This window comes from Homarus americanus, unplaced genomic scaffold, assembly GCF_018991925.1.
Source record: "Homarus americanus isolate GMGI-L3 unplaced genomic scaffold, GMGI_Hamer_2.0 scaffold22250, whole genome shotgun sequence".
NCBI lineage: Eukaryota > Metazoa > Arthropoda > Malacostraca > Decapoda > Nephropidae > Homarus > Homarus americanus.
Window position 1 is genome coordinate 4236853 of NW_024741189.1, and position 17889 is coordinate 4254741.

General features: G+C 37.9%; 1 protein-coding gene across 2 annotated transcripts in view; it reads left to right on the top strand.

The window, feature by feature from the left end:
* Window positions 1-12324, top strand: part of LOC121875641 (peptidyl-prolyl cis-trans isomerase-like 3) — a gene marked incomplete in the record, with an annotated part of 76254 nt that extends 63930 nt beyond the window's left edge. For both annotated transcript variants that reach the window (XM_042380256.1, XM_042380257.1), the window contains 1 exon segment: window positions 11838-12324. In XM_042380256.1, coding sequence (XP_042236190.1) covers window positions 11838-11964 — 127 coding nt within the window.
* Between the last annotated feature and the right edge of the window lie 5565 nt (window positions 12325-17889).

Consider the following 17889-nt stretch of genomic DNA (forward strand, 5'->3'; position numbering starts at 1 on the left):
ATTTGCATTCTTTCTCCTCCATCATACACTCGACAGGATTTTGAAAAGTCACAATCATGATTCTGACATGATGCCAGCCCATTGCGAATCCAGTAATCCACTGTACTGGCATTCTTAGTGTTCCATAGTCCTGGATCTGTCAGAAGGTGAATCACATTCTCCTTTGCTGTTACGGATTCGTGTATTTCTTCTTATGGAACGTCCCCAGCAGCAGGAGTAGATAATGGTGTGTCTGGAACTGGAAGAATGGATGTAGAAGTGCTTGCAGGAGTGGATGTAGATGTTGATGCTGTGTCCAGAGGAGCAGTAGCTGTTGCACCAGGGGTGAACCAAGCTAATAACTATGGAAGTTTGCTAATTTTCTCCTTCTCTGCAGCTCTTTTCCTCTTCTGTGCTCTGCTCGTATAGGTACACTTCATTTCTGCTCAAAGAATTGTCCACCTGGAAAGAATTAAAGTCCGTTAGACAAGGCTAAGTATATATACAGTATAGTCTCGGTTTACGCGGTCAATTAAACCTGTGGAGGTCCGCGTAAAACGAGAAACGTGTAAACGAAATAACAGAACATGTGGGATTAATTGAAATAGAGACTGGGCTGACCCCCAGACTGCCCTTTTTCCGACACAATACGTACGTTGTAGTAAAAATAACATCTTAATTTTATGATGGTATGCACACACAATTAATATTTAAGAGAAATACAGTCATGCGCTGGTTAATGTCCATTCAAATAATGGGACATAGCGAACGTAAGTGGCCTTAGAGCGGGCGCAGTCACGTTTGCATCACATATGCATCGCGTAGACATTATGTTTTTTTATTAGCCTTCGTAACCTCTGTGTTTCATTAGTTGTGGACGTTATCTAGTGAATTTAGTCAATATTGTACAGTACAAGTACACTGCAATACAGTGGTCCCTCGGTTAACAAGGGACTACTTCATTTATTTTCATTCATTTACGTGCACACACCATACTAAAAGAAATAAATGACCTAAGTGCAAACCTGTACTGTACATGTACTAAATGATTATGATATTAAATTGTTATGTCTATTGCAAATATAGCTTGTTTATATTCAAATTAATCACTATCTTACAAGAATCCCAGCAATGTAAATTATATTCTCCCAGGTTGTTTGGGTGGGCAACTTATAAGAGAAAAGCTTAGTCACTCGTAAGGACTGATAAATATACACACACAGACCTTCAGCGCCAACTGTCAAAACATATCTCCTCACCTCCCGCTCCCCCCCCCCCTCGCTCTCCCCCATCTGCCCAGCCAGGGTTTTAGGCTTTAACTTTTTCATATAATATCACAGACTAAAGTTAGGAGAATATAATTGGCATTAACGGAATCCTTGCAAGACAGCGAATAATTTGAATATAAATGTCATATATTTTGCACAATAAATACAATTTTTGCTCTCTCTAATAAAATTCTTAAATTAGATCTAAAATTTGTATGTGTAATGCAAATTTTAGCTTGTTTATATTAAAATTAATCACTATCTTATAAGAATTCCAGCAATGTAAATTATATTCTGGTCGGGTAATTTCTATGAATTTTATAAGCTAAAAACAAAAATCTCAAGTAAATAAACAAATTATACTTCACCAGACACTATCTGTCAATCAAAATACTGTCCACTCACCTCCCGCTACCGCCCCTCTTCCCACGCTCGCTGGCTCCCTCCCTACCCCTGCCTTCCCAGACAAAAGTTTGGTGGTTTCTTTAGGGTTTAAAGTGTTTATTTTATATAATATCTCAGACTAAAGTTAGGAGAATATAATTTGCATTGCTGGAATGCTTGTAAGACGGCGAATAATTTGAATATAAACGTCATATATTTTGCACTAGAGATAAAAATTAATCACCTGTATCGCATTACAGTAGTGATTTAAGAGTAAGAGTGTATATATATACGTATACAGTATAGTATTCCACATACACGTAAGTATAAATGCAAAGTTTATGTGATGATCGGACAACGTCCATTTCGGTTAACACTTACGTTAGTAGAAGAGATGGCTGGGCACACGGGAATGGGGGGTTGGTTCCGAGGCAGAGGGCAGATTATTGGCCCTCACCTGTATCACTTGTATCACCTGTATCACTATCCACCACAGAGGATTGCAGGGCCTCTTTGTCAAACCCCCTCAAAGTCCATATCCTCACTATCACTGAGTTGGGCTGGCTGTGGCGGGTGAAGAACTCGGTAATGTTTTGTTGACTGGGCGACCTAGCACGCACCCTGCCTGCGTCGCTTCCAGCATAAATGATGGAAAGCACCGCTTAACTAATAATTGCCGGTCCGGCCAGGTGCCGCGTAAATGACCAACCGCGTAAAGGAAATCCGCGTAAATCGAGACTATACTGTATATATGTATGTACTGTATGTTTTGCCACACTAGGCGACCTTAAGATAAGACTGGGTTCGAATTTCAGCCTAAATTTTATGAGTTTAGCTCATATCTGTTGTATAAGACAGCTCCCCAACCCATCAATGATACAGCAATACAATAAACCTTACCACGACGAAGCATTCATATGTAAACAGAGAAGCGAGTTGCTCCGTGTTTTCCAAAGTGAACGGAACTATATCGCACTACTTTAACCCATTAACGACCAAGACTAGAAATATCGAAAAATAATTGTTTTTATCCGTACTTACTTTTTGTTATTATTGACTTGAATACGTTAAAAATTTAAAAAATCCCAAACAAGTTATTAGTCTCCAAAAAAGGCCGGGTTTTTTTCTAAAAACTAGTTTTTGTGATATAGCCCAGAATGCGACGCCTAACTTTATATCTAGGTATGTTAATGCCTAGCAATAACTCGCCAGACCAACATACAGGCAATTAAAACATCTAATAATACTTAAGCAATATTAGGAGGACACTTCGCTACCTGGCATTTAATTGCAATTCTCAAAAAAAAAACCATTCACCCCCCATCATACGCACAGCCACCGTCATCCATTAGGCGTTTTATCCTAATAGGTTGAGCTTGAAAATCTTCCCTTTCATTTTTTCTTAGGATCTCCGTAGGAAAAAGGGTAACATCCTCCTCAGAAAATAGCAATAATAATGGATTATTGGAAATTGAAATCAGTTCACTGATTCTCATACCTGTTGCTATTGCTAGAAGGAAGGCTGCCTTCTGGAGTAATTTATTCCTGTTCAGATTTATATTGTAATTAGGCACCATAAGAAATTTAGGATCTTTTTCCAGAGACCAAGGTGGGATCTCTTAGGCCAAGGGGATCTCTGAATGAAAAAGGACGATCTGAGCATTTGATAAATCCTTGGGTTCAAAGTAATATTAAAACCCCAAGCCAGAGGGTCAACCAATGCTGATTTCTAAGACGCAATTGTCAATCCTTGAAGGCCTGTAACTCTGAACAGAAATTCTAAAAATTCTAACACAACTGTTTCTGACAATGATTCTGGAGTGGTTAACTTGATAAATTGTTGAAAAGTTTCCAAGCTTTCTCATATTGCATAGCAGTTTGGGGTCTATGACCTGCTAATACTTGGTTAGCTATATTGAAATTACCCAACAACTTATTTAAACTCCTTTCAAGAAATGCCAAGCATGAAGTGCCAAGGATATCTCAAACTGAGAATGTAGTACCTGGTCTAGATATCCTTGTTGCAATCAGGGCTGTGGAGTCGGAGTCGGAGTCGAGGAGTCGGAGGAAATTTCGGCTTGTGGAGTCGGAGTCGGAGTCGGTAAAATTGTCCAGACTCCGACTCCGGTCTTCAAAAGTGACAGTGGAAGAAGTCATACCTGCTTACCCAGAGATTGTAAAAGATGTAGCTAGAGCTGTGACAGCAATGCCACCCACTCAGGTCAGTGTAGAAAGACTGTTTTCTGCACTGAAAATAATCAGATCAGATTTAAGGGCTTCCATGAAGGAAGATCTGACTGAAGCTATTCTGTTCCTAAGAACAAATATATGAACTCAGGCATATTCATTGCAGTGATTCCACTGATCCCACTAATTTTCTTAAATTATTAAAAGAATTTATTTCCATTTTATAAGCATTATTATGAATTTATTGTAGCAGGCACAGTATAGCACTATAATTTTGGACGATAGTCTCTTCTTTACCATTTGAAATTTTGAATTATATCAAATTTTGTTTCGTTGAAAACTGCACAGAGGCTCTCAGCTACAAAACAATTAGCTACAACCTGTTTTTGGTGAGATTAAGGCAAATTTAATTTAATAACTTAATCATGTTAAGGTTTATCCATTTTCCTTAATAAGGTATTCATTTCTTTAATGTACATAAATATATAACTTTACTTTAAAAGGAATTGTAGGATCATCATTTAGATCCACATCAGATTATGAGCTTAAACAAAATTCATATGCTGAGATCGAACTTTTAGATATACATGTAAATGGTGTTTTCTAGTTAAATATCTTGAATTCTTAATAAATTTATTTTTCTTTTGATTGAAACTTTGAAAGTCAAGCCTATCATCTTTTTGTAGTTCTTAAATATCGTCCAGATTATTAATAAAGCTGTAGCAGTATAGCCACGGTGTTTTACTTTTTACCTACGCAGGTTACAACATACAAATTACAATTAGGATGGTAGAAATAGTTGTTACAAATAGGCCAAGGAGTCGGAGTCGGAGTCGGAAGCATAAAAATTTGAGGAGTCGGAGTCGGAGTCGAAGGTTTTGTCTTCGACTCCACAGCCCTGGTTGCAATTGTAGCGGATGCGAGCACCAGTCCAACAGATCCAGGCACCAAGGTTGTAGGATCCAATATGGTGCAATTAAGAGGACCTTGCCTTGGAAGGATCTGAGTTTGTGAACCACTTTGGGCAATATTTTCACAGGTAGGAACAGATAGCTTGAATTCCAAAGGTTCCAAGCTAAGAGTAGAGCATTTCCTAAAAGATTCGACCTCTCTAGAGATGCATAAAGTGGCATCTTGTGATTTTTTAGGGAGGCAAAGAGATCTATCTTTGGAGTTCCAAGCTTCGTCACTAGACTCTTGAACTCTGATACCTTTAGGGACCATTCTGTTTCCGTCGATACTGGCCGGAGACGGGACAGCGCATCTGCCCAGTTGTTTTGTACTCCCGGTATATAAGTTGCTTTGAGGTAAAGTGTTTGTGTTACACAAACTTTGAGCATTTTTTCTGACAGTTGTAGAAGGGGCCAAGACCTGGTTGAGCCTTGATGATTGAGACAAAACACTGCCGTTTTGTTGTCCATGGCAAACAGGATTATCATATTCTGTAAATTTGGATTTGCCGACAAAAAGAATAGGACCACTGCTAATTCTTTTACATTTATGTGTTTGTCCCAAAGTAAGTTGTTCCACTAGCCTTGACTGAATTCCCCTTTTAAGGAATGGTATCCCCATTCTATTTCGGACGCATCCGTACAAACGACTAAACCTGTTTGAGGCGGAACCGATCAGATTGTCCAATTTTGTCCACCATAACAGATAATTTTTTTTTTTTTTTTTTTTTTTACGGGGATAAGCCCACCCGAGCACAGGTTACTGACCCACATCAGGGCCTGGGGGGCGAAAATATAATAATAATAACTATTATTATTATAATAATAATTAATAAATATTAATAACAAAATACTAAAAAAAAAATATTAAACAGTCATAATCATAAATAAATACAAAATCGAAAAAAATAAATCAAGAATGAGAAATGATAAACATAATGTATGTTGTATTGTCAAAGTAAGAGAAACAATTGAAACCCTGCAATTGCGTGTAAATGAAGCAGAAAGTCAGATCAGCACCTGGGACTTGGTTCACAATTTTCGTGATGCCATATGGCAGCAGGATCTATCATTAGACAACACATTATGCTTCCAATATCTTCCCAGGCTGTAGTACCTCCCTGTTTGATAGCTGCCTACTACCTACTGAATAGGGAGAGAAGAAGCAATATTTCTGCTTCTGTGAAGCAATGTTGAGCCCAGATGAGATAGTTGCTTTTTTCTTAACTTTCCCAATGGAACCACTATTGTGGCAAAATTCAACAAACCCAGAAGTTTTTCCCAATCTTGCCAAGAAACCTTGTGCTTTACACAAAAGGCTTCTACTTGGTTTATCACATCTGTTACTTTTGCTTCTGGTAGACTGACTTACTGCTGATTTGTATCCCACTGGAGACCAAACCAATCCAATTTCTGACATGGTATTAAATTTGATTTGACTTGGTTTATCTTTAATCCTAGGTTTTGAAATAGTACTAGTGTATGTTGGGTCGCCCTTTGACAATCTTCGAAAGAGTTTCCCACTATCAACCAATCGTCTAGATAAGCAGAGGTTCTTATTCCCTTCTTCGCAAGGATCTCTCTGGGGATGTTCTCCAGATTTGTAAATACTTTTGGCGCAAACTTCAGGCCGAATGGCCTCACTGTGAATTGATAACTTACATCCCCCCACTTGAACACTAGAAACTTTCTGTACCTGGGAGCAACAGGAACGTGATAATAAGCCTTTTCGAGATCCACTTTTGAGATCCAAGCATTGGGCGGAAGTAGATGCCTCAAATGATCATAAGTGAGCATCTTGAAGCTTCTTTTGGTAATAAATTTGTTCAGGACTGAAAGATCCAAGATCTATCACAATTTGTCGCTGCCTTTCTTGGGGACTGGGAATAGGCGAGACATGAAACATTTCTCTGACGGTAACAGTTCCATTACACCTCTGTTTAACAGTTGAATTACAAATTCTGTAAGTAAGGGTTTTTTTTTTTACCCTTTTTTGGTAACACTAGGGGAGGGTGCCCCAACCAAGTCTATGTGAGGCCCCCTTTGATTGTTTTGTAAGCCCATATGGAAGAAGCCCATCTGTTTTCCCAACCCCCTAGACGACCCAGTTGTCTGGCTTCATCGGAAGGGAGTGGTTGCTGATGTGGTGGAATAAGGTCTCCTTCCACTTCTGAACAAACAGCCACCCCTACTACGTCTTTTATTGTTTCCTCCTCTAAAGTTTCCTCTAGGTTGATAACTGAACCTAGCAGCTGGTCCTGTTCCCTTGCAAAACCTTCCTCTTTTAGATTTCCGAAATGTCTGAGGACTCCTGGGAACATTAATATTAATAGTTTTCTCAACAGCTGATCTATATTTAACCAATGATTGTTCATCAAACAAACCAGGAGAAAGAGGGGAAGAACGTACCAATAAATAAGCATTACCACTTGAAGCATTATTTGTGGCTTGCTTCCTTAGCTGGGCTTTTAGTTTTAGGGCTTTCAACAACATATCTAAGAATAAGTTGTACAGGGAATATGGGATCCCTTGTAAAGCAGCAGTGAAACATTTGTCCACTTCTGAATTTTCCCTGTAGTCCAGCACAAACTTAGTCAACAACTGACACATCATGATTGCAGACCAAATATCTGCTGCCAATTTCCTAATTTTAAATTCTTCAAGCAGCAGTGCAGGAGTAACTGGTTTCAAATTTCTTTTATAACTTATATCAGCATATTTTGGAGCCTACAAATACTGAGAAAGTTCATATAAGGAACTCTTTTTGTCATTAAATTGGAACTTCAAAAAACTAAACTTGTGAGATTCCTGTCTGCTGGAATGAATGTTAAGTCTTTCAATACATTAGCCCAGACTTCGTCTATTTCAGATATCATTTTGGCCAAAAACAATGAATGATGACCCACAGTTGCCTGTCCTTCCTGTCTCTTTGTAAGTGCTGAGAGATCAGGAAGTTTAGAAACATTTTCATAAAATACCTTGAATAAGGAATCCACAGATTCAGATGTAGTAGAAAACAAAGAAGACTTAGATCTTACCAATGTTATCCAAGGCCTGTTGGGATCATCCTTACACTCAATGTCATCCATCAGCTGCGTGGCAGTTGACAGCAGCCTGTTTCCACTCATAGTAACCAACACTTTTGCCCCAGGTGGAAGTGGTTGCCAAAATGTGGATAGGATGAAGTCAGTCTCAACAGGTTCTCCCTGCTCAAGAGACTGAACACTATGATTAGAGCCAGCCTCATCATCCTGATCCTGGAATCCACTGAAATCAGCCTGACTAGATAGAGGTTTTTGTATACTTCCTACTGCCTCATTGTCTGGAAAATCCAATAACTTACTTTTCTTAGCAGAAGCAGGCTTGTCTAAGTGGGGATTAAGTCTCTTACCTAACACCAATTAACCTAAACTTTCTGCCAACTTGGGATCTTTCCATTGTTTTACATGTAAAAATTTACTTTTCAAGGCCTTATTCCACCTATTGTTAATTTGGATCTGCAATAATTCTTTCTTATCTCCTGTAGCCCTTTTTAAATTGAAAAATTTGATCTTAACAAACTGCACAATCAATTGGTGAAAACAGGTTATTTGAGACACAGCTGCCATGAATTATGCAAGACAAATGAGGATCTATCTTAGTAATCCAAGTGGCTCTACATCCTTGATAATTACATATAGTTAGGTACCTTTGGGTCTTGGGTGAAACTACTACTACTACTGAATTCACATTCTCTACTGACTGACAATTCCTTGTATGTAGTGTATGAGCTGAACTTATAGCTCATCACTCAATACTAGCTCCTTAGGGACAGTTCCATAGTCTCCTCCATCATCCATTAGAGGAACACTATGAGTCGCATTATATCAATATGCAGTAGAAGTCTAAAAATCCGGACTGCTTGGGGATTGGGTCGGTCCGGATTTTCGGATTTTCCGGATTCTCAGGCAGTACTTTTAAAATTCAAATTTAATGAAGAATAAAGAAGAAATGAACAGGTACATTTTGATAGTTTATTCATTTGCAAATATAGCATGCTTCATTTATCAAAACGAGCAGTTTTAATGAAAAAGCTGTGAATTCTAAATTTTATTCTTTGCCTTTTATATATCATAAATTGTAGACTTTCCAATGTCGTATGTTTCCATTAGAACAGTATTGCTCACACCACGATCTAGTTTCTTAATTATTTCAAGTTTGTCACTCAATTTCAATGTGTTCTTCTTTCTCTTCACACAACGAAGTTTATCTACTTTAGGAGCCATTATTATGGGCTTGTACAGTACTCTGTAAATGGAAAGAGTAGGACTCAAAATATTGTTATATTACAATGGTATTCTATTCATACTGTGCTTGATATAATGCATTCACGGAAATGTAATATTTTTGCTGAACGTACGTATTACAGTGGAAAGTGGGATAAAATCGTGATGAAAACAATGACTTTCGCTTTCTTTCGTTCAAAAGATGTTACCGTAATCGCTTTTCGAATGGTTTTCAGTTCAAAAACTGTTGCATTACAATAATATTCTATCCTAATTGACTTGAATAAATACTACGATACCATATTTCTGAATATTTTCATTAAAATCCATCAAAATCATTTTCCTTGTCATCGTCTGCAGCACCAAACAGCTTCTCCCAGTCCTCTCTTTGAACAGGGCTAGAGGGTACGTGTTTTTCGAATCGTTTTCAGTTAAAAAACTATTACATCACTCGTCTATTTTACCTAAACTGCGCATGAATGAATATATTCTTGGAGATAAATAGTAGTTTTGTGGAAACGTGACGTATTTCAATGTAAAATAGAATAAAATACATGACGAAAACAAAAGACTTTACCTAAGCTTCCGATGTTCTTGAGATGTTACTCGTTTTTTTAATAGTTTTCGGTTAAAATTCTGATATATTACAATGATATTCTATTCATACTGTGCTTGATATAATACATCCACGGAAATGTAATATTTTTCCTGAAATTACATACGTATTACAGTGGAAAGTGGGATAAAATCATGACGAAAACAATGACTTTCGCTTTCTTTCGTTCAAAAGATGTTACCGTAATCGCTTTTCGAATGGTTTAGTTTAAAAACTGTTGTATTTCAATAATATTCCCTCCTAATTGACTTGAATAAATACTTGAATGGAAATATACAATATTTTTTTTTAAACTACCCGGGTTTCAGTGTAAAGTGTCGTAATAATAAATGGTAAACAATTTGCCTTCAGCACTTGTGTTTCATGCATGGCGAGCCTCAGTTTATAGGACGTAGAGCGTTTTTAGTGGTTTTGTTGTTCCATTTCCCTCAAAAACGTGGGTGGAACTATAAACGAGGAATATCATAAATTAACGATTTCTTGGTCAAAAAATCAGGGTCGACTGATAACGAGGGGGGGGTTATAGACAAGTATACGGTATGTTGTCACAGTTTGATTGCCCATTTTAAAGTGGCGACCACGTGGTCGCTTGTTGTCGCTGTGCAGCTGTGGCGCTCACGCATGCGCACATGCACACAAATGCCCGCTAAAAAAAAAAATCGTTTTTGAAAAGTCCGGATTCTCAGGTGGTCCGGATTTTTGGACTTTTACTGTAAAAATATAAGGGAGAAAACATCTTCTCCCAAACCTAATCAATATGACTCATAATTGTTATATTATTGGTAAGTTAATTCATTAAGATCTCTTATTGTTATATAAGTCACTTTCTGGTGACCAGAGCACCCCAGAGAGTCTGAAAAAAGTGAATTTCGATATATTGAAGTCCCATTTATCGAGGTTTTACTGTAGTACTTTACAGTTATGTCGGTGAAAACAGTTGTTGATAACCAGATTTATGCCTAATTTGTTTTAAACAATCCAGATCCACCTCCCTCCAAAGATTTGCTTTTTTGGGACTTTTGCTTTTTCTGAACTGGGATCTTGCCCAATTAATTTGGTGTATTGAGGTATTACTGTATATATGAGGCCTATAGAATAGGAAGGTCAAACAGTAGCTGTGTCTGAGCATCTGAACTCTGTTAAACTTTAAGGCTGTAATACATGTGTTCTGCCCTTTTTTTTTATGAGGATTGTACCATACTGGAGGTGTATCCATGTTGTCTGACATCATTATCTGATAGAGGAATGCTGGGGCTATGTATTGACATAGAAAAAGGAAAATTTAGAAACCCAGTGATCCACCATTGCTATTGTAAATGCCTCATTTGGACACTGCAGTAAACTGTTAGTGCATCACTTTGAAATAAAAACCATTGTCTTGGCTGGGCCTTGTAATCTTGCACTACATCACAACCAGTGGCACATTTTCTCAGCAACCTCAATATCCTCCACAGTATATATTTCTATTACAGGTATTGCGTATTTTTTTATTGGATAACAATCGTTGTTTATACCATAAGCCTTCATTAAGAACATGCTTTGTAGCAATATAAGGAACCTATAAGCTTTTAGAATGGGAGACTATGAGAAAATGTTCTTTAAAATTTATGATTTTTTTTCAGTATGCCCCAGGTACAGGACTGTATAATAAAGTACCTGTACATTTCACTTTCAATGGAGTTTTGCTTTAGTGGAGACAAGAGAAGGTCACAGGTCATAGTATTGATACCTTCTTGTAAAATAAATAATTGTCCTAAGGGCAAACACATAAAGGGAATACTGTACAGTATACATTTCTTTGCACACGAGTAAAAATCCCAGTCAGCAAATGTTATTCGCGGATTTGGCTACTTGTGTTGCCATTTTGAGAACCTAACCCTCGCGAATTTTAAGGGCATGCTGTGTTGGGTAACCCTCATGCTGTTGGATGCTAAGAATCAGGTCATTACATGACCAACCACTTTACACCACAACATGGAAAAGCTTCTCTATGCTTGAATTTATTTTTATTTTTTTATAATACTACTTGTAGTGTATTTGTGCTGAGCTGCCATTATAGATTGAGCAGATCTTCACTTGTTCATCATCTCTGATTATAGGCTGAACTCCCTCCTACATACCAAATGAAATATGGCCTTAAGTCAGTTTTTTTTCTTCACAATACTTAATTGCTTCCTCTTCATTTCAGAGTCATTGATGGGTTAGATGTAGTTGATGAACTAGAGAAGCTCCCTGTCAACCCTAAGAACTACAAGCCCACCACTGAGACCAGGATAAACAATGTCACAATTCATGCTAACCCAATAGCAGGATAATTAATATATAACTGCTCTTTGTGATGCAAGTTTTAGATGATGATAGTAATGTCTTGATTTGGTTTGTAAGTTTAAAATATATTTATTATACAGGAATGAGAGGCTCAAGTTTAATTTTATTTGTCACATTTTATGTAATTTGAAAATTTAATTGTTGGCTTAGTGATTGTTATAAGTAGTGAATCACAAATCAAATTCAAATTCAAAACATTTATTGACAAATACTGCACATCAAAAGGAACTGGTTAGTATGCTAACTATAACTAGCCCACCCAAAACTACTCTTAACAAGAGCTCTTTAATATTGTACGTAATCATAAATCAGATATGTATACAACAAATAGATATGTATAAAATCTACAATCTTATTTTATACTTCCAGAATTTTTTCATAATAGTCTCAACCATATTTTTGATTTTTAAATAACAAACCATCTCTGTAATATCACCCCTAAATTCTGGTAAACAGTTACATTCCATAATGTAATGATATAATGTATGGAACTTTACATAGCCACACAGTTTACAAGGAATGCCATCAATTCCTTCAATACATTGCCAATAATATTTGTATCCAAAGCGTAGTCTCATCAAAAATGTATCATACTTAACTGAAGCTTTACTATAAGTAGAACTTATAGAATTCAAAACTCGAACATAATATTTCAAACGACTGTACTACTACCTGTACCGTTATTCAAAAATTTCCGAATATTGTCCATTTTCCATTGCTGTCGGATTTTTACCATTCCAGATTTTATTCTTTTAATTTCCAAAATACAATCGTATTCTACAATTTCTTTGCCACACCCTTGCTTAGCCAAATCATCATTCATATAAATACCACAATGGGATGGAATCCATATAAAACTTATGTCATGAATACATTTCTTTCATTTTAAAACTAAATCATCATCAAGAGGCTGGAACTTCTATCCCCAATTCTCTTTGATATTCTTTCTTCAACAGTAATACCATATTCAAAAAATTCCCTAATAACAATGCCACATCCGGCCCGATTCCCATTAACTGAACCATCACAGTACAAATGAATAACATTTTCCTTATGGTACTCAGATATTTTCTCAAGGAATTTTTGCTGTAACTTATAAGGATTACAATTTTTTTTTTTTTTTTTTTACATTTAGCTTATCCATTCTTACAGATACACTCTCCATGAACCAAGGTTTCAAGTAAACTTTTTTGGGCAAAGGCACACAAAAATCTACAATATTATATTCACACAACATCTGACAATTTTTTTTAGAATAAGTACAGTAAGATCTCATATTTCGCACAACTTCATTTTGCGTTTTTGAATTTCACGAGCACTGCTTAATGTAACCAAGTCTTATATTTGGCGTAAAATATCGTGAGTTTCGCAAGATCCAACCAGCTGGACGCTGTAATATTTTATGTTGCAGCATAAGTATGTTTTTTGATAACAGGCCAGCCGCACTCTCCCTCCCCCCGTGTGATGTCAGGGCATACAGGCAGCAGCCACGCACTTCTCTTGAGTCAGTTTCTTGACTGCCCGGATGAAATGTGTCGCCTTTATACTGTACCAGTACATGTGAAGAATACAGTAAATAAATATAATTATAATAAGTAAAATAAATATACACTGGGTTGTCATTTGGCAATCATTTCACGGGACACGAGACAGAACAGCTGGCCACTGTCTTGTAGGACGTCACAGCCCTAATACCAGTTACTCCCGTGCCATCCTGCCAACCACCCGGCTGCTATTGTGTGCTTTTTTGGTGGTGCTACCACCTGTCGAGTCAAGATATGGCCTCTACCTCTACTGGTGATGGTGGGGGTGAGACAGACCCACCTAAGCTGCCAAATAAGGAAAAGGAGAAGCAGGACTATCATAAGGGAGCTAAATTTCCCAAGTACTCGATGCAGGATAAGCAGTGTGTGATTAAGTTACTTGAGGAAGGCCTAAAAACTAGTGAGATAAGAAAGATTACTGGTTTTCCGGAAAGCGCAATCAGGTCAATAAAGGCAGAATTTGCATCATTTGGAGGTTATTAATGGGAAAATCAGAGGATGTAGTGTGGCCAGTCTATATTGTTATTTTTCTCATTAGTTTTTGTATTTGCATTTGGAGAATTTGAATTTGAAGCAATTTTTTCAATCTATATTACTCACGAAATACAAGATCTTACTGTTGTTACGAGTTGGGGATTTAGAATATAGTTAAAAGCCTACCCAGATCCCAACAGGCAACAACAACAAAAAAACAAAGACAATCGGACTATAAAAGGGTAGACAAAGGATGCGAGTTTTTGTTGTGTATAATAAAGTACCATAAATTCCTTAACAAAATATTCAGCTTTCTATAATTTACCCTTAACCATACTTAACCTAAACATTAACAGTATATACATATTTATACAACATAAACAATATTGAAGCAAGTGGACGTGGGGGAGGCAATATAAGATTACAAATACTTAAATGCGGAGCTGAGATGGCTGACGAGCAAGGCTGAGTATTGTAGACGGTGGTAGGTAGTCACTGTGCCGTAGGTTTCCAGGATAGGTGATCCTGTGATCACTTCCCAGAGTGAACTGAACTCTCCTCGAACTGGAGCTGACAAAGAAGACTTTGAGGAGGTGACGCAACAACCAGGATATGGAGAAGGGAAACCCAGGAGTGGTAACTAAGACGAGTCATACTCGTGTTTCGTCCCTAGATGGCGTGGTTCGTAGTGCTGGGTAGGTAGATCATGACAATTGGTGGCGGGGTTCGTAACACACCCCTCCTCCAAAGACCTACGTAGCGCGGGCGCGAAGGAGGTGATCACCTGGTGCGTTTGGAGAGTAGCTGCTGCATTTCCACTGGAGCTCGGGATAAGGAGTCCGCAATCATGTTGTCCACCCTCTTTATGTGCCGGACTTGTAGATTATAGGGCTGGGTGAGGAGAGCCCAGCGGAGGATTCGCTGGTTGGAGGTCTTGTTGGTTTGGATGAACGTGAGTGGGTTATGGTCGGTGAAGACGAGGGTTGTTTGTGGGCAAGACTGGAGGTAACATTCAAACTTCTTTATTGCCAACACCAGAGCCAGGGCCTCCTTCTCTATGGTCGAGTAGTTGGTCTGATGTTTTTTCAACTTGGCGGAGTAGTATGCCGCAGGGTGAAGGACATCAGTGGTTGGGTCGGGTTGTAGGAGCACAGCCCCCACTCCGACACCGCTAGCGTTGATTTGCAGATGGAAGGGCAAGGTGTAGTCAGGGGGGTGGACTACAGGCTTGGAGGCAAGGAAGGCTTTGAGGCGGTGGAAAGACTGGTCGCACCTCTGGTTCCAGATGTAAGGGACCGCAGAACTGGTAAGGTCTGTGAGGGGTCCGGCCACGCTGGAGAAGTTACTGCAGAACCGACGGTAGTAGCCGCACATTCCCAGGAAGCGCATGAGTTCCGTCCTGTCACGGTCGCCATTTGTTACGAGTTGGGGATTTAGAATATAGTTAAAAGTCTACCCAGATCCCAACAGGCAACAAAAAAAAAAAAGACAACCGGACTATAAAAGGGTAGACATAGGATGCGAGTTTTTGTTGTGTATAATAAAGTACCATAAATTCCTTAACAAAATATTCAGCTTTCTATAATTTACCCTTAACCATACTTAACCTAAACATTAACAGTATATACATATTTATACAACATAAACAATATTGAAGCAAGTGGACGTGGGGGAGGCAATATAAGATTTCAAATACTTAAGTGCGGAGCTGAGATGGCTGATGAGCAAGGCTGAGTATTGTAGACGGTGGTAGGTAGTCACTGTGCCGTAGGTTTCCAGGATAGGTGATCCTGTGGTCACTTCCCAGAGTGAACTGAACTCTCCTCGAACTGGAGCTGACAAAGAAGACTTTGAGGAGGTGACGCAACAACCAGGATATGGAGAAGGGAAACCCGGGAGTGGTAACTAAGACGAGTCATACTCGTGTTTCGTCCCTAGATGGCGTTGCTCGTGGTGCTGGGTAGGTAGATCAAGACAATAGATGGCGTGGTTCGTAGTGCTGGGTAGGTAGATGATGACAATTGGTGGCGGGGTTCGTAACACTGTATTCATCTTAAAATTACTAATAATTGCATTAGTAAATTTATCAACAGCAGACTTCAGATAACCATCACCATGCCTAATAAGCCTTAAAGTAGAAATGACAGTCAACTCCCTAATTCTGTGTATTATGCTTGGGACATTTCACTCCATCCTCATAATCTCTATTCTTGTTGTCCTTGGACAACCTAGCACAATCCTCATTGCTTCATTCTGAATAAGCTCTAATGACCTAAGATCTTTTCCTAAGTAAGAAGCTAGAACTGAAGCTGAATAATCATTGATACTCCTAAAATGTACTTACCCTAAGTACATAGATCTTAAAACTGGTATACCAACACCATTTCCTCTGTTTGACAAAACTTTCAGAGGTTTTAGCCGAGCTGTACAGTAACTAAAACAAATATCTGTGCATACTTTGCGGGAAACAATATGAGACCACGGACGATAAATTTTGGTATATGAGGGCTGTCACTAGTCATACGTAAAATTTCGGAGCATATCGACTCCCACCTGCACAGATAGTTGTTTTAGCTACTGTACATATATTTTTGACATAAGTAATTTGATCCCTAACAGTATTATTTGTACCCACAAACATCCCCAGATAATTGTAACTGGATATTTTTTGCAATTTTATTCCATTTAGTCAAAATTCTTTTCCATTTACTGCCCTTGACTGATATTTGGTTTTATTTTCATTAATGACCAGTCCCAAAGAGACACAAAGATACTGCAGCTGATCAATGACCCTAGACATATCTTCCTCATTCCTACATTGGATTAGAATGTCATCAGCATAAATGATTACTTGGGACTCGCCCTGGAATTTGTAACTAGCTATTCTGTCCATAAGAATATTAAAAATCATAGAGCTTAGAATGCCACCTTGTGGAGTACCCAGCCCTAGACCTTCAAACCAGACACTCTCTTTTCTGTTAGTTAAGTACTCTGTAATCCACATTAATAATTTCCCTTTTATACAGGTTGTACCTCTCTAGTCCGGCATTCTGTGGTCCGGAACGATTTTAGTTTGCCCAATAGGTAGATAGGCAGCTTCTTTTATTTTTTATTTTTTATTTATTTATTTTTTTTACTTATCTGAATTTTTATTATTATTACAGGAGTATTACATTTTCGCCCCTCAGGCTCCAATGTGGGTTAGTGACCTGTGCCCGGGTGGGCTAATCCCCGTAAAAAAAAAAAAACAAAGCCGCGGGAAATTAAGGTTTGTTTACATACGGCAGTTCGGCTCTCTCTCTGTGTTTGTCTATACAGTACAGAGTACAACATTTAACCCTTCAATATATATGAACAGTAAATAAGTGTTGCTTTCATATTCTGATGTAGAGTAATGACAATATGATTTTACATGTGCTCACTTACATACGCGTAGTCTTACTTTTTTCTTTAACATTAATGGTTAGCTACTTATATTGTTCCATTTATTAACATTTTATAACATTACTTCAAACAATCATATTAATTTTTACATTAATTTTACTACAGCTACAACCAGGGTCATATTTTCTTGTTTTATATGTAGAACCAGTCAGTCACTGGTTTTGTAAACATTAACGAAAACAATGCCTGCAGCATTCTCGTCTCCTCGTTTGTTTTAATGTTCCATGAATTATTAATGAATTGTATTGTTCATTTTGCACACACAAACATTAATTCAATAAAAAAAATCCGAAACATTAATTAAAACATGTATGAACAGTAAATAAGTGTTGCTTTCATATTCTTATGTAGAGTAATGACGATATGTTTTTCACATGTGCGCACTTACATATGCGCAGTCTCTCTTTTCTTCTTTAACATTAATGGTTTGCTACTTTTATTGTTCTATTT